Below are 24,704 nucleotides of genomic sequence, written 5' to 3'. Positions count from 1 at the left end.
GTTGAATAGATCGGTTGATTTTCAGAATTATTTGGCATGCTCTGTATACGAGATTTAGGAATTATTAGTGGAGGAATGGTTTTTAAAAATTATTTTTCTGCATAATATTGTCGTTGAGGTATAGTATCGCAAGATAACGTTAATCGTCTGCCGGTGGACCGTCAGCTGGCCGTCGCGGGTCAAACTGACTGTCAGTCACGAATTTAATTAGGTTAATTTGATAATTAGTTTGAGTACTAGATGAAGTAAGGCGGAGTTCCTTCTCTTTATCTAGATGTAATGTTTGGCTGGGTGGGTGCAAAGTTGATATTTTTTGGAAAGTATGCGATTTTGTTTGAAAAAACTGATGAAAGTATGATATGTAGACACGTGGTCGCAGGAAAAGAAATAATAGTGGAACACTCTGCATTTCATTATAGCCACTCGTCGCTGTTGTCCGCGATCCCACGTAGTGGGATTTGCATCAGGGTAGTTGAGTTGCACTTACTGCGGCGAGTTACACCCAAAAGGAGTTGTACAAATAAAATTTTTTTTAATGTTGTCATTTTTTACGGGCCATGAATCACTAAGTGTGCGGGATTAGCTAGTTATATATATATATATATATATATATATATATATATAAAGCTCTAGATTTTTCAGGACTTATAGTGTGTTTATGACTTATTTTTCCGATCCCTATTATAATAGGTAAGGGGTAGGTGGTAGGCGGTAAATAACACATGATTTTTTCAGGTCACGAGAAAATAATATTTTTTTAGTATACTTAAATGGTTGCTATTACATAATATTATGATATTATTATGTGATTATATAATATATTGTATTACTATTATACCAAACTATTTTCAAGATAAGAACGCACCCCGCTCGGGAATCCAAACGATGGCTGCTGAAACCTTATCTTGAAAAAAATATAGTAGAAATATGACATAAAATTGATGAACAAATTACTGCTGCAACAAATAAAGAATTTATGCGGCGCGCTGAATCATGTTTTGTTCACGGCGGAGAACAGTTTGAACAATTTATTCGTTAGATTTTTTTTTTTTTTTTTTAGATTTAATATTAACTAAATAAATTGGTAACTTAAATAAGAATTGAATTTGTTATTAATTATTAATACGTTCTAATAGATCCATTAAATGTAAAGAAATAAACAACATACTAATTTACATTTCTTCTGCTATAATAAGTTATATGATTTATTACACAAATTAAAGAGAAAATTACTCAGTAATTGAAGTTAAAATAACGTATGAATATCACCGTAATAAATAGTTACAAAAATGTCAATGTTTAACAATCCTAAAATAATTATTTTCAGAGTTACAATCAAAAAGCTGAAAATCGAGCGCATTTTTTTTCAAATTTTTTTTTTTTTTTTTTTGATTGGCTGTAACTTGATCAATTTTGGACTTAGAAAGTTTATTCAACTACCAAAATTCATTAAAAAAATAGGCAAAAAATAATTAGTGGTTAAAGCAGGGGGTTGCCATTTAAAAAAAAATGCGCATGCGCGTGACTAGTTAAGTAAAAAAAATTCAAAGACCATAAAAATGTGTATTTTTATGTCATAACAACTGCCAAAAAAACGGAATTCAAATGGCAGGTCTCTACGCAAAGATATTAAGTGTTCTCGATTACCGTTTACACACTGTATATTTAGCAATGATAATACAACCTACGTATTGCGTCAACATTTCACGTCTACCAGCAGTATTTTCCACAATATATCACTTTGATATTTTAACTATTAAAGTGCCATTATGCCGATGGACGTTAAATTAAAAATATTATTATTATTTAAGTCGACGATAAAAATCTATATTAAAAAACCAATTATTTCCTTCCTGCTTAATTGATATTCTGGGAACTATTATAAAATATGTTTAAATTGTTACAGTGATTACAAACCAGAAGTATTTTGCTTATACAATATACTAATAAATTAAAATGTCTGATTGAAGTAAAATTATAAAATTTCTAACGGTAACCGCTGTTATGTTATTTTTCGTACAAATGTACCTATAATATGGATTCTCGCCTCCATGGAACAAAAATAAAAATTTTCGAAATAAAAATCAAATTAAATGCAATTTTAGAATATAATAATATATACTCGGATATACAATATTATGGGTTGTTCATTGCATACTTATGAACGTACGTTAAGTATAGACTGTCTTAATTTCGTTTTCCAATTTATTGAAAACAATTTTTTTTTTGCATCTGTTTTGAGCAAAAATCAATGAAATCCACTTAAATGAAAAATTTTTACCTGTAAAAATGTGTGAAAACTCCCTTGGCTCGTAGTAGAGAGTAGGATTTTTTTACGGTGTGTTCAGAATAGTCTTAATAGGTAGCGGTAACTCTTCTTTATTGCCTTAGCATAATATATTATACAGTAGAACTTCCATATAACGGTCACCGAAGGGACTGTAAATAATGACCGCTATTTAGAAGTTCTCACCCTACAGAGGTAGGACAACACTAGGAACACACTCGACGGGACCAAAAAAAATGGCCGTTACATGGAGGTGACCGTTAACAGAATTTTTACTGTATTTATATTATACATATATCATGGTCATACAGCCAATAGCCTTATACTTCATTTTTGCTTTTTTAAAATAATTTGTGCTTTTTTTTGTTATTTATTATGCTTTAAAATCTGAGCACTACTTATGAGGAACCTTGTATTACATTATAAAATCTTAAATTTAAATAGAAAAAGGTGGGTAAGTGGATGTCGCTCTGCTGTACAGTAGGTTACAAGTGGGTCACTGTATAATGGATAGTATTAAATTTGAATTCAATGATATAATATCACTGTATAAGAAAAACGATTCTGAGCGGAGACGGTTTATCAGTCTAGGTATTAGACATACCTATTATAGGTATACTTATCTATAGTATTAAAAAAAAATTGACCTATAATAGGTATTAATAATAAATTCCAAATTAAACATATCACAATATCTATCAGGTAACGCGTTATACATCAACAACAAACCGTGGTACTATCATAGATATATAAAAGTATACTTTAGAAGTTTCAAGTACCCACAAATAATATTATACAATCATTACAATCACAACAAAATAACTAAAATAGTTATTCCAGGTTTTTTAATATGTAATTTCGTCCAAATTTGAACTTAAAATTACTATAAAAATAAACTGTGCTTATGTAATTCTTAGAATTTTTGGCAACAGAATTAAACAATTACGTGGAATGTTGTTTTAAATTTTCAATCCTTAGATATAAAAGTTGAACATTTTATAAATTATTAACTACAAAATAATTATTCAATTTTCAATTTGATACATTTTGTCAACATTTTAACTTCAAATGCTTATAAAAAAAAAGTGCCTATATGTGTTTTTAATATTTTTCAAGTACTATTGTAACAATGTATCAGGAGCCTTGTATTAATTTTTTACACTTTTTGGCCCAACAGATAAAACTTTATTGATATTTATAGAAAAAAAAACTAAAAAAATTGAAAACTGAAAATGTCCGTAAACAACTCAAAAAGAGTCAAAATATTTTCAAAATTGTTTGGTGTATAGGAAATGCTAATATAAACATTCAGTAAAATATTCATGTATCTACAGTTATTCGTTTTTGAATTACAACAAAATAAAGAAATCGAGTGAATATCCAATGTTGTAAAAATTTGAATTTCAAACGATCATAAAAATTTAATTTGACTTTCTTATAGATATTTTTTGTTTGATAAAGGTAGATAATCTTATAAGGAATATTGTATTACATTTTAAAATCTTAGATTTAAAAAGAAATATTTTTACGAATTCTTAACTCAAAATGATTTACTAATTTTCGTGATTTTTCCATATTTTGTCAATTTTTGAACTTTAAATGCTTATAAAAAATCTGTGACTAAGGATTTTTAATATTTTTCATCTGCTTTTGAAACAATATACTAGGAGCCTTTTATAAAATTTTGAAGCATTTTTAATCAACAAATAACATTTTATTGATATTTTTAGAAAATAAACTAAAAAAAAAAATGAAAACTGACAATGTCCGTAAAGAGCTCAAAATAATTCAAAATATTTTGAAAATGTTATGGTGTATAGAAAATGCTAATATAAACATTCAGTCAAAATTTCATGCATCTACTGTCATTTTTTTTAAAGTTACACCAAAAACCAAATTCAATTTTGTGAAAAATCGATTTTGCGTAAAAATTCCCGTTTTTCCTTAATTTTTATTTGGTTTTTCTTGGCGCTTTTGAAAATTAATGGAAATTTGTTCCGCAAGTACTAATAATAGGTATACCAACATCGTTTTTAATTGAAAAATTATATTTTGCATTCCGCGTATTATAATATACCTATTACCTAGGTAATGTGATAATGTTATATTGATTGTTTTGAACTCGCGTAATGATAATATTTGTCTATAATATTATTTAGTATTTATCTATTTGCATTGTATCATTTATACGTCAACACGCCACAATGCGGTAAACACATATTATCGTCTTTTCTTGAATCACATTTTTGAAGACATAATCCTCAAACTTTTTATAAATTGTTGTTCTTTAAAAATTATTCAGAACTATAATTAAAACGATATGTAGCTAATGTCAATAGAAAAAATAACTCAAATAATTTAAATGAAACAATATAAGAGTAAAATTTTTTTGCAATTTTAGTTTAAGAGAATAACCATAACAGGTACATCGAACTATCGTAGGTACCTACATATTATTACTGGTTTATAGGAGATTATAAGAATAATATTAACAAACGAAATATTAAATATGTAAATAAATTATTTCTCTGGTATGCACTACGAGTCTGTGTTAACTGTTAGGGTTAGCTTGACTTATATTTTGCTTATACCTATATCATAGTCAACTTTTAGTCTTATGTGTATCGGTTACTCCGATCGTCTGTACATCTATTAACTTTTAATGCGTTAGGTTATTCTTATTCTGCTTTGTCGAATCGTATATTTTGTTAAAAGCTCATAAATCATAATAGTTGGCAAAGGTATTAATCTAACCTGTATAGTGTATACTGATAAGATTCAATAGTTCTAAAGTATCTAAACACTCTAAACTAAAATTTGTTATTAGTTATTAAATTAGTCAATAGACTTTGTTTATGTACTTCTATTAATCATTAGGGCATTGGGTTTTCGATGACCAGTTGGTAAGCCGTAAGCGACAAGTATATGGTCGAAAGAAAAAACTATTATCGTCAATAGGTTCGTTACACTAGCACCACAACCTAAACTATTTTCTTCGAAATTGGTTCCATACTTTAGTAGCTAATTAGTAACCCTTCGTAACCGAAAATTTGGAACTCGTAACCTAAATCAAGTACCGGGAAAACCGTTTTTCCCAACCGGGTGCTGGCGTAACGTTACACCAGCACCCACGCATTGAAATATTCTACTTAGGAAGTTCAACACAATATTATCGTTAACGTGCCAGATGGCTATTAGGTATAACGAAAGATGAAAGTAGAATATTAGCAGTGCAAGAAAATAATGCTGACTTTATGGTAAGATGTCTATTACCTATAGTATATTAGTATATTATACGATTATATATTATATAATATAATATATATTATCAACTCCCGACAATCAACAAAATACAGTCGATAAATTATTTCGTCACCGTCTCATTATATCGAATATAATGTATAGCAAGGCATTATCTGGTATTGCATTAGGTATTGCATATTATATTGATTCACGCTCAAACAATAATTAATTAGGTACGTACCTATACTGCTTGTAGGTATACCTTCGCAGTGTTGAAATTATTGGAAATAACTGGTACAGAATACTCAATTAGACACCATAAAACTATACGATAAACTGAAAAATTCGACCACACAGTTGTTTAAATAGGATTTATTTTTTTGGGTACCTATCGTGAAAGTAATAAATGATCAAGAATAATATAATAATATTGCAACAGTGGCAACATCGATGGACATCATCACACACAAAGTTAAACGAAATCAAACCTTCCATCAACCCTTGGCCAACACACACTTTCAAGAGACGCCACGAAGTCATAATTAATAGACTCAGAATCGGGCATACGTGGCTTACACACAGCTTTCTCATGAGACACGACGATCCTGCCCAATGCACAACCTGCGGAGAAGCTCTAACTATCAAACACGTCCTTCTCACTGCCGAAATTTTACAAATACCAGAACCTCCTTAAACATTCCAGAACACCTCTACGAAGCACTTGGACCGGATTATGAAAATTCCATTAATATTCTAACTTTCCTAAAAATAACCAAACTTTATAACCTCATATAATTTCATATGTTTTCCTAGATATTCCCCTACTTTAATTACACATACCAAGAATAATTTTATTGTAATATTGTAAAATGTATTGTAAATTCTATTGTAAATTTGTATTGTTAAAACAAATGTTAATTTTGTATTGTAAATTGTACCTGTATACATAAGTAAAATTTTTAAAATATGTAAGCTAATAACCTTAGTTGTTGAGGCTTTAAAGTAATAAAAAAAAAAAAAAAAAAAAAAAAAAAAAATAATACATAATCTATACAATATCAAATAACTGCCGATTCGATTTGATTTCACAGTAGGAAGACACCGAATAAATAATCGCTTAATGATCGACATATTGTTAAATATAATATTGCGATTTTCATTTTCGTTTGTGCAAAAGGAAATTTATTTTTCGCTAGGTACTTACAAAAGTTACAATTCGCACTACGTTCGTTTACATAACGTACATTCGTAATACATTTTTATCAACTATAATATTATAGTTTATTTATACACACGCGCGTGTTTTATTTATAGCAACGATACGATTAGCCACAGAGCACAAAACATTTTCTATTTAAGTAGGTAGGTATGAAGTAATTAGTTACACTTTTTTTATGAATAGTTCATATAATTTAAACACTGATTTTTCACTGTGTGTGCACTCTTATAAATTTTAATATTTAAATCATCTTTGTGAGTGTTTACCTATGGTTAGAGTTTATAGTATTAAATATCTTGGAGTATATTTTGACTATAAACTAAAATGTAGGTATTAAACATATGTTTTATTAAGTAAATAATCATCTTAGAAATGTATCATGTAAGTTCCGATTGCTTTAAAATATGCTAAATATTAGAACTCTTAGATAGTTATCTATTTAGAACTCGTTCAATCAGTTTTCTCGTATGGTGATATACTCCACACATATTAATGTTATATTATATACTACTATTAATTTATTGATCAAAATAATTATACTTCAAAAACGTAAATTGTATCCTACATTTTTTATTTAATCATAGTTGAAGATTTTTAACAGTTTTTAAACTTTATGAACGGGGAATTTTATTGTAATTATATATAAAGTAATTATAAGCTAATCTCAGCCTTTGCATTGTTAGAATACATGAATAAAAAACAACTGTAATTTAATTGTACCACGTAATCATATTAATTTTGGTGCACAGAGTTCAATAATTAAAGGTATTCTTTTACTTCGTAAATATATATTAATTTAACTAATTTTGATAATTTTAACAACTATATAAGAAACATATTAACACTACCTATTTTATCCTGGTGTTATACGTCAATTAATATATTAATTATTATTATTTAAGTACTCTAAATGTATATAATTTTATTGATTTACTCATAACATGAACTCAGTTTATCCGTTCGATAGCATACCTATGCTTATTGGATGACCTTGCAAACCTGGTATCAATATTCTGTTTTTAAACTTTTATTTTGTTTGTTTTTTTTACTAAATATATATATATATATTATAATCATCATGCTAACTTATTACCACAGTCGTTACCAGATAATTGTAACAACTAATAACTACTAAATGACATGTTATAGTATGTTATTCTTATGAACTGCTTATAAATAATACTTTAAGAAGGGAGATCGTCGTAATATTTGTTTTGTCTCTCATTCACACGCGCAACACAGATAAAACGCTTCACACGAAATCATTTTTATGATTTTCAAGTAACCTTAGAGTAATAAAATCACCTATTATACAAAAATTATATAGAACAATATTTTTGGGAGTTTGACATATCGGTTTTCTATGCATAAGGGCCCGGAATTATATGCACTAATAAAAAAACGTTCAAAATATGCATGCCTTTAAGCACTGATTATCATTCAAATATGGACTTACAATCACGACTTGAAACCGATCGAAAAACTTTTAGTTTCGGTTTCAATTTTGTATAGGTACTGGTTTTTAATTTTTTAGATTTTGGTTTCCAATTTTTCGGAAGTATGTACTTATTGGAAACATTCGACAACCCGAGTATAGGTAGGTATTTTCAGAAAATATAACAGTTAGGTATTTATTACTTATTTGTTATTTTCGGAAATGATATCGGTAATACTTGTTCGCAGTAACAATTGTCATTATACCACTACCAGCAACACGATCTACGGTATGCGTCTGCCTACGACGTGATATGGATGGGGGGGGGGGGAGGGGCAAAAACCGTCACTGGCTGCCGGGCGTACTGACAACGCCGCAGAGCATAGAAATTACAACGACTGGTAATCTACCCACTGCTGAAAACGACGCTGATGATCTATCCGGAACGGATTGCACACGACATATTATACAGAGTGCAGCAAAAGTCGGTTCCTTAATAATAATAATAATAATAATAATAAGCCAGACAGCGGGAACCGACTTACCGACTTATGACGCCCTCTGTATGAATTAAGGGTTAAGACGTGTGTGGCACAAGCACTTGACGACGTGTTTGCACAAAACTGACCGTATAGAAATATCCATGACGATGACACCACGAATTTGATATGGCCGGACCTGTCTAATTATTTTGATCAAAAAAAAAAAATTGGCAACTAGTAAAAATTAAATAAATTGAAAACAGCTCGAAAAGAGTCAAAATATTTTCAACATTTTATGGTTCATAGAAAATGAAAATATAAGTGTTCAGTGAAATTTTCATGTATCTACAGTTATTCGTTTTTGAATTACGCAACAAAATAACAAAATCGCTACATAAGCAATCGAGTGAATATTTAATATATTGTAAAAATATAAACTTCAAACGCTCATAAAAATATTATTATAATTTTTTGTTGATAAAGATTACTTATGAGTTATGAGGAATCTTGTATTACTTACATTTTAAAATATGAAATTTAAATAGAACATTTTTTATGAATTTCTAACCCAAAATAATTTGCAAATTTTCTTACCCAACGAGGCAACAAATACAATTTTATTGATATTTATAGACTAGATTCACCAATCACCAACTAGATTCACTTTCCTATCAGAAAAGATATTGTTGAAGAAAATCTAAGCACTTTCACTGTCCTAGAGACATAAAAATAAAAAAAACACATCATTGTAAAATCAATACATTCATCGCTCTGCTAAGAATCTAAAAAAAAAAAAACCTCTTAAAATAAAATCCGAGGCTACGGTGAATATAATATTTGAAGCTGTGCGTGGTACTGGAAAAGGCGTAACAGCCATAATATTTCGATTATGCTACCCACTATATTTTTTGTATTATTCGTTGATACAACTGTTGGTAGGTATATTAGCTGCCTGACGCTTATTCGACACGTAGTAAATACATTTTTCTTAGCTGTTGTGGAACATTGGTACTAATCATTGCGGCAAATTGGGTACGTTTAAAACGTGTGACACCCGTATGAATGAACAACGAATAATCGTTCGCAAAAATAATGACAAAATTAACTATTTAAGTGTACATTTTTATTTATTTATGCATGAAAATAAAATGTATTACCCTGTTATATATATACCTAAGTCATCAACCTACATACGTCGGTATTTATAATACTACATAAATATTATTTTTTCTGTTCGAAAACATAAATATTTTAATTTAATAATTCACGTAATATAATATTATGTCCCGTATAAGATGTAATAATAGTATAATAATTAAAAATTATTCGAGAGAATATTATATTATGATGGATTATGATAATTATTATAAAAATGTTGAAACGTTGCGTTTCTGTATACCTTATTTGTTGACGCGTGCTATTATATTATTATATTGTACTATTTTATTATTATTATTTCATATTAAGAGTCGATAATTTGTATCGGTATCGTTCGGTATTGATAAAGACGATACGCGGGCCGATCCCGATAACACATTATTATAGACTTATATTATACTGTGTGACTATTGAGTCAGTCGCGTACGATCGATGTAATCGGCACCGTCTCGCGTCGTCGTAATAAATAACCGTAAATAAAGATGTATATATTTTTGCGATCGAAATAAGGTGCGTTACAATATATTGATTAAACTAATTATTCCTATCCGAGAACCAAAAACAAAGAAAAAGCGTTACAGTCCACAACATGGTCCTTCGGGCCGGATAGCGAGTAATTTAGATTAATTTGGAGTGAAAAGGCTTAAAAAGTGCGAAGCCACGTGTACGCGAACTCAAAAAGTTAAGAAACGATTTAATAACAAAGCGAGTTATTAGAGCATTGGAGTTGGATGTTGGCTGATTGGGGCAAAGAGCGTGCACCGTCTTCAAATTCATAAAAGGTAAGAGATCTCCAATTTCCTTAATACATAGTACTTGAAAATTTATATTTTCTCGTGGTAAAAATTCCTTATATTTGGGCTATACCCGAGGAAATAGTATAGTATAGGCGACAATATAATCGATTAGCACGTCACTATCAGTATTTTATTTGCGATAAAATAGTGAACGTATATGCTTCACATCGTAAACCAATTAGTGCGGGTTGTGCAAAGGAGATATAAGATAAGTAATAGTCGACAATTAAATTTATAGTTGGCGATTGCGTTGCGTCGATATTATAAAAGTTATTATTCTTATTGTCGTATAAAATAAGAAATATTATACGAATAGAAGATAATACAAATAATGAGCGACATATCAAGTTTGATTAAGTGCCGCGGACAGCTGAAGGCGGCCGTAAAAAGATTTTTAAATTTTGTAACGAAAGAGAACGTAGACGTAAATGAGATATACATAAGAAAAGAGAAAATAGAAGAAACCTGGAGCGAATACGAGCGAATCCAATCTGAAATAGAAGAGACTGAGGGCGTAGAGATGGACGAACAAGATAAATATCGAGAAGAGTTCGAAGAAATGTTTTTTAAGGCAGTAGGAATAGCCAAAAAATTGACGGAACCAGTGTTCAATGAAAAAAAAGTGCAACCATACCGTGGTACTGATGAAGATGGAACGTGCGAAGAGAATTACCGGTCAATAGAAGCGACGACCGATATTAAAGATAGTGGTCGAAAAATCTCGCGTCCACCGATAAGATTATCGGCGTTGAATGTGCCGACGTTTTCTGGCGAATATAACGAGTGGGCAACATTCCACGATATATTTACATCGTTAATCCATAATAACGAGGATTTACCTCCAGTTGAAAAGTTTTTTTATTTACGTTCCGCGGTGACAGGTGACGCGCAGAATTGTATTCGATGTATAGAGACTACATCAAGCAATTATGAAATGGCATGGAATAAATTAAAAAAAAGATATAGCAATAAAAAAGTATTGGTACAAACACATGTAAAGGCAAAGTTTGAATTAGAACCAGTCACATCCGAATCGTCGGCAAAATTACGACTGTTTACGGATGCGTTAACCGGTCATATGAGCGCACTAGAAACGTTAGGTCACACACCTAATAGTTGGGCGTGAGTGGGAGACGATTACGGCTAAAGAAGAAGTAGCACCGGTCGAAGTATTAATTGAATTTTTAGAATCGCGATTTAAAATATTAGAAGCAATCGAGACGTTCAAAAATATAAATATTCGACAAGGTGCGTACAAATTTAATAATCATAATAAACAATTGAATGAAAAGTCGTCGTCACTAGTTATAGGAAATAATAAAGGTTGCTATATTTGTCAAGCGCCCCATACCATTTACAAATGTCCGATATTTATCGCGTTACCAGTTACAGAAAGAATAAAAAGAGTAGCCGAAATGAAATTATGTAAAGTGTGTTTACGACAGCACGTACCGAAAAAGTGTAACGGTAAGAATTGTTTTACTTGTTCTAAACCGCATAACACAATGCTACATCTTGGTAATAGTTCAGAGTTAAGAAAGTCGGAAGCAGAAAAACTGTCTGAAGATCAAGAAGCGACAGCAGCGGTTAGTGTACACGTAGCGGCTAGCTCGAGTGACCACGAGCGGATCACCGCAGCTAGTTCCACGCTCCGCACGCGCATGCGCGCACCAATAACTACTATCAACATCATATCTTATCAATTATTAATACAAGTGATAAGCACTTGTCCAAAAACGGATAAGAGTGGATACGGCGTTTACCCTGGTGGTGTAGAGAAATATCACAATATTATGTTATATTATAATTTATAATTATCACTAATATTTATAAATATATAATAATATCTTGTACTTATTAATTATCATTTTAATTATTATTATCATTAATTTAACTGTCAATTTTTCATGGTTAAATGGTTAATATACTAATAACTCATAGTCACAAATATTTACAGAACACATTACACAATACAAATAAAACATATAATAAGTCTGTTACTCGTTATTGTGGTTTCGAAGAGGCATTATAATAAACATGATCAAAGTCGGTATGTATAACTTCGTTTGCTTGCCCTTCACTATTCATTGTACTCATAATTGATATTTTATGCATTTCAGTTGGTTTTGTTAGCCTGCTATTTGACGTTTGTTTCTTTTTTGTAGAGTGGAAACGTTGTTGATCAATATTTTTGTGGCTGGGCAAGTAAGTTAAATTTGAAAAATGAGGGCCAGAGGAACTTGTAGAATCAATCTGGCCATGTTGTAAGATCTTCATTAATTCATCTAACTTTTTAATACCTTTTAATTTTGCTTCATCTGTTGCAGTGCTGGCGATTTCTATTGTTGCATTAATTAAAGCTGTAAAGCGAGTCGAAATGGAAACCGATTCTTTTTGATCTATTGATGTTATTTGAGATCCTTGGACAACATGATTGCTGTGCTCTTCAAAGGCTGACGTTGCTCTATCTTCATCAATATTTATTGCAATATCTTTTTTCTCAGATACTCTTATGCAGGCATGCACATGTTTACAAAAGTTTCCTTTGATCTTATAATCTACACATGTGCATGTAAATTTATGGACACAAATATGACAACTAGGACATGCCAAAGGACATCCCATGCAATTTTCTGAATTATTGAATGAAACAGTATAAGGATTTTTATCTGGCGTTTTTGACTGTACGAGCCATGTGTTATTGTCAATTTGTTAGATTTTACTGCTTTCAATATTAATACTTCGGAGATGACTGTGTGCTATTTGTTCCATTCGAAAAGTAGGTTTGTTTTTCATCATTCGTATAATCCTTTCAAACATCATATCCCTAGAAAAACGCATAAGTAAACTAATGCACTTGTCAACTCTTCTATTTTGTTTACCGTGCATATAACAATATTTTAATTTCTTGTGCATTGCTTCCAGGTACATGTTTGTATTTAAAGATAGATCAAGTCTATAACAAAATGCCCATGCTTTGGGTCGTTGGGAATAATAAGTTTTAAAGTAAATCCCAAAATCTTTTGTTTCGACATCATCTTCACACATTGCAAGAAAGCATTCTAAGGAATTCTCAAACTGATCAATATCCATAATTTCCATCAATGTACGACAAGCTTTATACACTTCTGACTGCTTAGTAAGAGATTTAATTTTAATCAGATTTTTTCTCCAACTTCTGTCTACATGCCAGTTGCAAAGTAAGTGATGTTGCGGGTTTGACATTATATTAGACCAGGCATTAATGTATGTTGTAGTATCGTCTGACATAAGAATTTTAGTTGAAATGAAACCTACTTTTTCTTTTACAGACAAAAAAAATCTAGACATAGCTACTGAATCAATTCTATTACTTATACAGAACGCAACCGGGCAACCAGCTCCAAATTCATCAACTACGAGTAATGTTGTGAGCTGAAAGTCATGGCTGGTAGTTCCATGGGTGCTGTCAACGCAAATTCTATCAGTTGCATATTTTGACAAAACATCTATTTGATAAGGTGTCATTATAACAATCATAAAATCATCTTTCAATAGTGGACCTTCTTTCTCGCATCCTTGCATTTTAAAATATGTTACTGGTGACTTTTCTTTGAGTAACATTTGTTCTTGTACCCATATTTCTGTACTAAAAGCATCATTTGTGTGTACAATGTCTCTGTCCAAGTCATAATCCCTTTTAATATTGTATAAATCTCGTTTGTCCACAGCATGGAAACGGTTGACACATTCTGTCGAAGTTACTGATTTTCGAATATCATCCAATATCCGTTCAAAAGTCACACCTGATTTTATTTTACCAGCAAGTTCATCTCTTTCTTCTTTTGACAGATGTAAAAATTTCATATTTAATGCATGGCCAACATGTGTTCTTCTAAATTCTACTGATATGTACCCATCAATATTAGTTGTTGTCATTCCAGCAGGACAAATCTTACCAGTATTGTGACTTTGTGACCATTTCATTCTCTTTCCTGTGCCTGTTGTTCGAGAAGATCCTGATCTGTGACAAACATAATAGGTTTTGTTTCCAACTACCCTCTGAACAACAAAGAAAGACAGATCACATTTGTGAGCGTTTTAAAGTCTTCTTCACATAAAGGACATTTTACCAAACGTACACTACTTCTATTGTCCACACCGTGGGCTTTTTGCATATGTTTATTCCTATTGCCAATATTGCTAAACATACTATTACACAAAGAGCATTTCTCCTTTTCTTCATCGTAATGACTTGATTCATCATTTCGTTTACGTTTATTTAATAATATTTCCGACATTTTTATAAGACTGTAATAAACACTGATTGTACACACAACTGCACTAGGAATGGGATGAAATTTTATTATATTATATCGTATGGGATGATTATATTTGTATTTTGTATGATGAATAACCTAATAATATATATCTTTCAAATATAAAAGTATTGGACTATCCATAAAATAAGTTGAACTTTAATCTTTAATGGTCTAGTTATTTGTTAATAGCTACTCATAGCTGGAAATTTTGTTATAATTTAATATTTTATAAATAGAATTCTGTACATTTAGTATGCTTATATTAACCATTGACTACTGAGTTTTGACTTATATACTTATTTATACTTTATAGTATATCAGACATGGATCCAGAGTAAAGATCTGGGACAACAATTTTTTTACAACAGAAATCCACTTATAATAAAATATTATACTTAATTCTTAATTCAAAAATATTGTCATAATAGTAGGTATAGGTAATCAATGTGATAAATAAATTATTGATGATTTAATATATAAAGCGACAATGTGAAAAGAAGTTTAGATTTTGTTTATTTGTTATATAATATTTATATTTATAAAAAAAAATGTCTGGGGGGGCCTGTGTCCCTAGCCCCCACTGGATCCCCACTGGATCACATAATATTAGTATTTACTATTTAACCATTCAGGGGCATAATTAGGGAAGGGGATTAGAGGGATAGATCCCCCCAAAACATTTTTTTTACTGCTAAAATTTTGATCAAAGTATTGGTAATGACCATTAATGTTAGAGTATAGTATACTTGTTTATACTTTATAGTATAATTATAAATTATAATATAACATAATATTGTGATATTTCTCTACACCACCAGGGTAAACGCCGTATCCACTCTTATCCGTTTTTGGACAAGTGCTTATCACTTGTATTAATAATTGATAAGATATGATGTTGATAGTAGTTATTGGTGCGCGCATGCGCGTGCGGAGCGTGGAACTAGCTGCGGTGATCCGCTCGTGAGTGACCAGGTATTATTGTCAACGGCGGAGGTACGAGTTCAAAACGAGAGCGGCGAATCGCAAATCGGACGTGTATTGTTAGATTCAGGTTCACAATGCAATTTTATAACCGAAAGTATGGCACAAATATTAAAATTAAAAAAGACGCGCGTACAGCATACCGTATTGGGTATTGGCGGCAAAAGTCAAAACGTGAAGGCGGCTGTCGTAGTGACGATTCGTTCGCGCATTAATAATAATTATAATTTAACGTGTTCCTGTTTAGTTGTGCCTAAAATTACAAATATATTACCGTCAGAAAATATCGGGGGTGAATGCATAGTACCCTCAGATATAGAATTAGCGGATACTTCATTTAAAATTCCAAAAAAAATTGATTTGTTGTTAGGCGCGTGTCATTTTTTCGAAATATTGGGTAAACAAAAAATTAAACCGACAATAAATGGACCAATATTTCAAGAAACTCAATTGGGCTGGATTGTTTCCGGCTTAGTAACATCAAAATATACGAATGGCAAACCAAATAATGTAAATTGCCATACCGCGTTAGTAGAGGAAAACAGAAGTACTAATTTGGAAATTATGGTATCAAAATTTTGGCGTACAGAGGAGTTTGAAGCGGCAGTGCCATATACTACGGAAGAAAAAAAATGTGTCGATCACTTCGAAAGGACGGTTAATCGAAATGAAAACGGTAGGTTTATCGTACATTTACCGTTAAAAAATGACGTTAATATAAAAATCGGACCGTCATACGAGATAGCGAAACGTCGATTTTTAGCATTAGAGCGCCGATTGCAAAATGACGAAAAATTAAAAAAAGATTATATTACGTTTATGAGCGAATATGAAACGTTAGGTCATATGGAACTCGTAAAAAATGAAGAAAAGTTAGGTGAAACGTGTTATTTACCGCATCATGCGGTAAAAAATGAGAACAGTAAAACAACGAAGTTGCGAGTAGTGTTTGATGCGTCCTGTAAAACGGAATCCGGATATAGTTTAAACGATACACTATTGAAAGGGCCGGTTATACAGGACGAACTGCTATATATAATATCAAGATTTAGAACACATAAATTTTTATTAACGGCCGATATACAAAAGATGTACCGCCAAGTATTGGTGACGAAGCAAGATAGCGAGAAACAACGAATTTTATGGCGCGCGGACCCCTCATTGCCAATACAAATTTATCGTTTAACAACACTTACTTATGGAACAGTACCGGCGTCATTTTTGGCAACAGCATGTTTAAGGAAAATATCTGAACTAGAATCGTCATATGTAAAAGCTTGTGAGGCAATTAGAAACGATTTTTATATGGACGATTTCCTAAGTGGCGCGGAGACGAAGGAAGAAGCGATAAAGTTACGTGACGAAGTAATTTTAATAATGAAAAAAGCAGGCATGACGTTAAGAAAGTGGTCATCAAATGAACCAAGTATAGTTAGTTGTATGTCAGAAAAAGAAAATGCGAACGAGTGTATTTTTGAAGAAGAATCAATAACAAAAATACTCGGACTGTATTGGAATGCGGATGGTGATGTATTACAATACAAGGTAAAAGAATATCATGACGAAAATACTACAATAAGTAAAAGACACATTTTAGCCGAGACCGCGGCGATATTCGACCCGTTGGGACTGGTCGGTCCAATTATAGTACAAGCAAAATTAATAATACAGAGTTTATGGCAAATTCGTATTAGTTGGGACGAGCCATTACCAGATAACATACGTATAGAATGGGTCAAATATAGAAAAGGTTTATCGATGTTAAACAAGCTGACCATACCACGTAATATCGGGTGTAATAAAATATTAGCAAATATACAAATACACGGATTCGCAGACGCAAGTATCAAATGTTACGGAGCGTGTATTTTTTTACGTAGTACCAATGAACAAGGAGAACACACAGCCAAATTAATATGTGCAAAATCAAAAGTTGCCCCACTTAAAGTTATATCATTGCCAAGGTTAGAACTATGTGCAGCACTTTTATTGGCGCGTTTAGTGAGCCGTATTGTTCCGAAGTTAAAATTAAATATCGCGAAAAAATATTTTTGGTCCGATTCAAAAATAGTACTATCATGGATAGCGTCTCCATCGACAAAATGGAAGACATTCGTGGCACACCGTATCGGGGAGATACAGGATCTGACCAACATAACAGATTGGGCATATGTTAAGTCATCGGAAAACCCGGCTGATATAATATCACGCGGGTGCGACGCAGAGCAAATATCAAGTATTAATTTGTGGTGGAACGGACCGGAATGGTTAAAAAACAATATCGAGGAGTGGCCGATATCAGAAAAAACCAGCCAAAATGATAACATAGAAATGCTACCCGAAGCAAAAACAGTACGAAATATAGCTCTTGTGGTGACTGACGAATTTATATTATTCAAAAGATATTCGTCGTTAAATAAAATATTGCGTATTGCGGCGTATTGGTTACGCTTTAGAGATTTTTTAGTGAAAAAATCTAGTGCCTCAGTCGGACCACTGAGAGCAGAAGACTTAGAACGTGCAAATATTGGTCTAATTAAAAATGTACAAAATAATTTTTTTAAATTGGAAATAGAAAATTTAAAAAATAAAAAATCGATACCAAAAAGTAAAATAATTTTATTGCGACCGTTTATAGACGATAAAGATATATTGAGAGTTGGAGGTCGATTAAAAAATGCAAGTACAATAGAGGTATTTCAACGACAACCTATTATTTTACCAGGTGACAGTATTTACACGAAATTGTTATTTCAGCGTGAACATATAAGGTGTATGCACGGAGGCCCATTGGCGATATTAGCCTTAGTGCGATTATACTATTGGCCGTTGAAAGCACGAAATATCGCTCGAGCGACGGTTCATAAATGTGTTACGTGTTTCAGGCAAAAACCGGTGTTCGTTGAACCCATAATGGGTGATTTACCTCGTGAACGTATAGAACCATCGCGTCCTTTTAAAATCAGTGGTATTGATTTCGCGGGACCGTTGTTAATCAAAGACAGCTTAAAAAAGCGAGCATCACTTACAAAAGGCTACGTGTGCATTTTCGTGTGTTTTGCGACTAAAGCGGTTCACATAGAATTAGTAATTGACCTGAGCACAAAATCATTCTTAAATGCTTTAAATAGATTTTTTGATAGAAGAGGTAAAAGTGCGGTAATCTATTCAGATAACGCTACGAACTTTGTGGGCGCGAATCGATATTTAAAAGAAATTTATGATTTATTTAAATCTACGGAACATAATAATGAAATACAAAAACAAACGGCCAATGATGGTGTAGAATGGCGGTTCATTCCCCCGCGATCACCGCACTTTGGGGGTCTGTGGGAGGCCTCAGTGAAATCGATGAAAAATCTGATAGGTAGAGTGCTAAGCGAGTCGCATTTAACGTACGAAGAACTAAATACTATACTTACCCGGGTAGAAGCATGCCTTAATTCCCGCCCTTTAACCGAAATGTCATCCGATCCTTCCGACTTAACATATCTTACTCCTGCGCATTTCCTAATTGGAGAATCTCTGATGGCCATACCGGAAAGGGATGAAAGTACAATCCCGGCGAATCGATTAGACCGGTGGCGTCGTGTTCGACAATACACGCAAATTTTGTGGAAACGATGGAGCAACGAATATTTAAATCAATTGCAAGTAAGAAAAAAATGGTCAGTGGAGAGAGGTCCCACCTTGGCTATCGGAACAATCGTTTTGATGCGTGATGAAAATATTAAGCCACTAAATTGGAAGCTAGGACGGGTACTGTCGGTCAGCCACGGAGAGGACGGAGTTATTCGTACGGCGTTGGTGAAAACTATGACGGGCGAGTACAACCGAGCGGTACGAAATTTGTGCCCGCTTCCGGTTGATGATAACATGGGTTAAGGTAATATCGTAAAAAAAAAAATGTGTATATTATATAAAAATGAATATAATTAAAAGGGAAAATTTTTTTTTTTTACGCTTGTATAATAAGGGTTTAAATATAACTCATATTCATACGTTTGGTTTATATATATTTTGTAGTATATTGTATTTCGTTAGTTTTGCAATTAAAAAACAATAAGAATAAAAAGGGACATTTTCTCATGCATTGTAAGGAGTAAAATTCAAATGTATACTTCCCACATAGCATCGTAATATTAATTTAATACTAAATCGATATTGAAAACTCAGTCTTAAAGTTTAAATTAATGTTAACATATGACCAATTGTAGTATAATTTAACATTTATTAAAGATCGGATAAAGATGAAATGCCGTAAAATCAAACTTGAATGAAAACTTGAAATAAGCATTCAACCAGCATTAAAAATTTTATCTTGATTGAATGCTTATTTAAATACTCAATAAACATTAGTCAAATTGTATTTGATCATTAATTTAATAATAGTTAAACGTTTATCCCAAATAATTCAACCTGTATAGAATGTTATCTTAGTTCAAATAATCAAACTTTATAAGTGTTCAGTAAGCATTATTAAAAATTATGCCATCGGGCCATCCATATAACAGCATTATATGGTTGCTCACAGGGGGGGGGGGATAAAAAATCCCCCCCCCCAGATAAAAAATATACACCTGTTTACATACATTTAGAAATAACATTATAAGCTTTTATAATGAAGCTTATACATAATATGATAATTCTTTGATTTTGTCCTCTCCCTTACATAATTTGACATAATGGCCACCATGGCCCAATCTATCATCGCATGACATCATATTTATAATACGCAGTGAATCTTCCATTTTACAAACTCCCATTTAACAAAATATTTTTATGAAACAAACCTAATTAGAACTAAATTAATTTAATTATATATTTAATTGAATTCTTTATAATACAAATTGTATTTATGCTGACCATTAGACTTTGTAATATGGAAGTTTCACTGCATTAATATTTTACAATTTATATTATTAAATTACTAAAAAATTGTATGATTGTGTAATTGCATAATATGTATTTTTATTATTTTAATTAGGTATAATATAAAAATTACATTGATACATTAGTTTCTTTTTTTTTTTATATTAAACGGTGCTTGAATGAGTGCATATTTTATAAATTGTTCGATCTGTTCATTAATGGTTTCACTTGAAATTTTTTCAAACACTTGACTAAATCTGTATAATATCAAATAAAACAATTTATGTTACTAAATAGATACACGATTCATAAAAATTGTACTTAGGTATATAACGATTATTATATATTAAAAATAATCAACATCAGAAAAAAAATAATAATATAATATACAATAGAACCTAGCTATATAGTAGTTGTAGTAAACTGGAATAGATTAATAAATCCAAGTTATTGATGTTCTACAGTATAATAATGCAAAATAATTTAAAATAATTAAAACAGAAAATGAAATTTAAATTGGATAGGTACATGAATACAAATAATGACATCATTTTAATAATTTATATAAATAATTGTAAATATTAACCCTGGTCCAGCTATAATAATATATACCTATACATATTACATATTATACATTATACATTATTGTCAGTTAGGCTAGCGTGCAGTTAAACGTAGCGGGGACTTTAGTGACGAGTTTAAATGATATAAAACTATATAAAATATATTGATGAAACTTACTAAATATGACTTTTGATATTGTAAGATTGGAAAAACATTTCTTTTTATTTCCTCTACCATGGAAAGAGTACAACTTTAAAAGGCTGTCCATAAATAGAAATTGCATAATTCGTTTGACAAATATCTTTATCGTTTTTCCACCAAGTCTTATCAGCTTCTTTTTCTAGAACAAATCAAGAAAAATATAAACACATTTAAAGGCACACTACAAATAATTTTTTATATTTAGTTATACTAAACAGAAAATAAGTTAAAATTTATTACTATATGTATTATACATTTATATAATATATATGACTCACACTATACAAATATATTATATAATATTAAATGTATATAAATCCAGACACCTATATAATAAAATATAAATAATTATAAGTTGTAAGTTGTAACAATAATATATAAACTCAAAACTACCTATAGGTATTACAAAAAATATAATTAATATTATTTAAATATTTATACTAATCGTTTATTATTTATACTTTAATTTATATAAATACCTATTGTATTTTATGAATTATTTAAATTTTAAAAAATAAGTTGCTTACCATTTCAGTATTGTATAATATTTTGTCCACAGATAATTGTTCTTCAATAGCATTTAGTGTAGTTTCATCGCAGAAGCAGTCAAGATGTGAATAATCAATAGTTTCCTTATCGTTACTATTGTTGATGTAGGAATCATTTTTTTTAGTCTGTTCGAGTAACAAAGTCAGTTTTTCGTCCAGGTTTCTCATATTATGTTTTAGAAGTATTACATTATGTTGCATGAATTCTTTGAATTGTTCATCTAAAAATACAATAGGTAGTAATACAGAAACATGGAAAACATAAAAATGTATTAAATAGTTTTAGGGTTTTTTTTTTTTTTTTTTTGAGATTAAAAAAGATTTACAAATATACATACAGTAAACATCATGAGAAAAATGTTTCGCAACACTTAACATTTACTAAACACTTTATAGGTTTAATATATTATATAGTATATAGAACAACAGGTACCTGATAAATATTTTTTTGCCTTTATAGTTGAAGTTTTTACAGGGCTTGTTTTTTTTACATTTGATTCATACGACTTATAAGAGATACTTTTGTGAGGAGAACGATTATGTTAACTATTAGTGGCTGTTTTCGGAAAATGAATTTTCAGTAGTTGCTGGAAAAATAAAATATAATAATAATATATTATGAATTAAAAATCTTGTATAAACATAGGTATATAATAATTTATTAATGAATTATTTCATTTAAAATATATATATTATAGTACATTTTTTTATGAGTAGGTAGGTGGTGTTGCATATTCAGCATTTACATTATATACTAAACGTTTATATTAACAATAATAATCATAAGTATCATATTACGATCGGTGGGGATTGTCCATCGGTCATTAGCAAGTAGACAATTTTATATGTACGTCAGTTCGATTTATACTTTTCATAATAAAAGACTATAATATACGTTTATGTTATTATTCATATTAACAATACACAAAAAATTGGCGACGAAGATAAACATTTTTAAACTCATCTCATATTAAATTAAAATATTTATAAAATGGGTGAGGATAACACAAATATTACTCAATTCCATAATATAATAGGTTCACCAGGAACATTTGAATCTGGAAACGACATAACAATATTTGAATCAAGACTTACAAATTTTTTCATTGCAAACGGAATAAGTAACGAAGTCCAGAAGAGAGCTATACTACTATCTTCAATTAGTGAGGAAGTTCACAAAATATTATTCAGTTTATGCGTTCCAGCAAAACCAGACGTTCAGACATACGACACACTATTAGGTTTGTTAAACAATTATTACAAGCCAGTGAAATCGTACTTCGCATCAAGATATGCATTCTACAACGCAAAGCAGAGACCAGACGAAACTGTAGCTGAATGGGGAGCAAGAGTAAAGAACCTAGCATCAAAATGTAATTTTTCAACGGAATTACAAATTGTAATCCGTGACATTTTTGTTGTTGGTATGAACGCGGGACCAATTCAAGATCGATTACTAGAGGAAGATGCCTCAAAAATAAGCATCACATATTCGCAACTTATGGAAATTTCTGCTGCAAAAGAATCTACAATCAACAATAAAACCGGATGGATAAAGGAAGAAGCTGACTTCAAATATCAAAAACAAAGTCAGCAAGCAAAATCAGCCAAGCAGTCAATCACGGAAAAATCAAAATGTGGAACATGCGGTCGATCAAACCACATACAAAAAGAATGCCGATACAAGGACTACAGTTGTAATATTTGCAATATCAAAGGTCATTTGGCTCCTATGTGTAAAAGTAAGAACAATAAACCAAAGTATGATAACCGCTCACACAATAAATTTTTATCCGAAAATTCTGGTAATAACACGAATGAAAATATTCATGATGACGCAATCGCGTACAATTTATCTGACATTTTTTTTAATATGATTGAAAATAACTTTCAAAATAAAGTAAAACCGTACATAATCAATTTATTAATTGAAAATAAAGATTTAAAATTTGAAATAGATACGGGGGCTGTGCATAGTGTAATGTCAAAACAATTATATGATACAAGTTTTAATAATTTAACTTTATTACCAAACGATATTTCACTACGCGATTACGTCGGAAATGATATAAGCCCAATAGGAAAATTAATAGTAAATGCTAAATATTTGAAAAAGTCTTTTAAAATGTGCATTTACGTAATAAAAAACGGAGGACCGCCATTAATTGGTAGAAATGATTTAAAAATAATAAACTATTCTCCCATTTATAACACTATAAATGTAAACGAAAATATAGAGAATATATTAAAAAATTTCGAGCATTTATTCAAAAATGAAATCGGCACCTTTAATAAATACCAAATATCGCTAAACATTAAAAAGGGGGCAATACCCAAGTTTTTCAAGCCAAGGTCAATTCCTTTAGCACTAAAATCTAAGGTAGAGTCGGAAATTGATCGTTTAATAGATAATAATATTTTAACTCCTGTGAACTATAGCGAATGGGCCACTCCAATTGTTCCAATTCTTAAGCCCGACGGTACAGTTAGAATTTGTGGTGATTTCAAAATTACAATCAACCCCGTATTGGAAGGAACTGAGTATCCCTTACCAAAAATAGAACATCTTTATGCGAATATAAGTGGCTCAAAATATTTTTCTAAAATAGATCTCAA

The 24,704-nt window shown here is 30.8% G+C and overlaps 2 protein-coding genes and 1 long non-coding RNA gene across 3 annotated transcripts; 1 reads left to right on the top strand and 2 right to left on the bottom strand.

The window, feature by feature from the left end:
- Nucleotides 1–12,625: 12,625 nt before the first annotated feature.
- Nucleotides 12,626–14,901, bottom strand: LOC103308233. The gene is made up of 3 exons (XM_016801568.1): nucleotides 14,734–14,901; nucleotides 13,345–14,662; nucleotides 12,626–13,254 (listed from the first exon to the last, which is right to left on the bottom strand). The coding sequence occupies exons 1-3, from the start codon at nucleotides 14,899–14,901 to the stop codon at nucleotides 12,626–12,628; spliced, it is 2,115 nt and encodes a 704-aa protein (XP_016657057.1).
- A 1,079-nt stretch (nucleotides 14,902–15,980) lies between these two features.
- LOC107882735 lies at nucleotides 15,981–19,788 on the top strand. Its single transcript, XM_016801569.1, has 4 exons — nucleotides 15,981–16,092; nucleotides 16,151–18,433; nucleotides 18,542–19,051; nucleotides 19,190–19,788. Exons 1-4 carry the CDS (start codon nucleotides 15,981–15,983, stop codon nucleotides 19,786–19,788), a joined length of 3,504 nt encoding a protein of 1,167 aa, XP_016657058.1.
- Nucleotides 19,789–22,067: 2,279 nt separating this feature from the next.
- On the bottom strand, nucleotides 22,068–22,742 carry LOC107882736. Its single transcript, XR_003838702.1, has 2 exons — nucleotides 22,522–22,742; nucleotides 22,068–22,309 (listed from the first exon to the last, which is right to left on the bottom strand). It is a non-coding gene; the product is annotated as an uncharacterized LOC107882736 (long non-coding RNA).
- Nucleotides 22,743–24,704: the final 1,962 nt, after the last annotated feature.

The sequence above is a fragment of the Acyrthosiphon pisum genome, chromosome X (genome assembly GCF_005508785.2).
Source record: "Acyrthosiphon pisum isolate AL4f chromosome X, pea_aphid_22Mar2018_4r6ur, whole genome shotgun sequence".
Lineage (NCBI taxonomy): Eukaryota > Metazoa > Arthropoda > Insecta > Hemiptera > Aphididae > Acyrthosiphon > Acyrthosiphon pisum.
This window is presented reverse-complemented; position numbering and strand designations above follow the sequence as displayed.

What these genes read in the sequence shown, in the direction of transcription:
- LOC103308233 (XM_016801568.1), bottom strand. Translation starts at nt 14,901, where the DNA reads ATGTCGGAAATATTATTAAATAAACGTAAACGAAATGATGAATCAAGT. An exon ending in ATAGAAGTAGTGTACGTTTG is followed by an intron (nt 14,663 to 14,733) that starts GTAAAATGTCCT and finishes TTTGTTGTTCAG; the next exon opens with AGGGTAGTTGGAAACAAAAC. An exon ending in AAGTATTAATATTGAAAGCA is followed by an intron (nt 13,255 to 13,344) that starts GTAAAATCTAAC and finishes TCAATAATTCAG; the next exon opens with AAAATTGCATGGGATGTCCT.
- LOC107882735 (XM_016801569.1), top strand. Translation starts at nt 15,981, where the DNA reads ATGCAATTTTATAACCGAAAGTATGGCACAAATATTAAAATTAAAAAA. An exon ending in CTTAGAACGTGCAAATATTG is followed by an intron (nt 18,434 to 18,541) that starts GTCTAATTAAAA and finishes GACCGTTTATAG; the next exon opens with ACGATAAAGATATATTGAGA. An exon ending in TAGATTTTTTGATAGAAGAG is followed by an intron (nt 19,052 to 19,189) that starts GTAAAAGTGCGG and finishes ATGATGGTGTAG; the next exon opens with AATGGCGGTTCATTCCCCCG.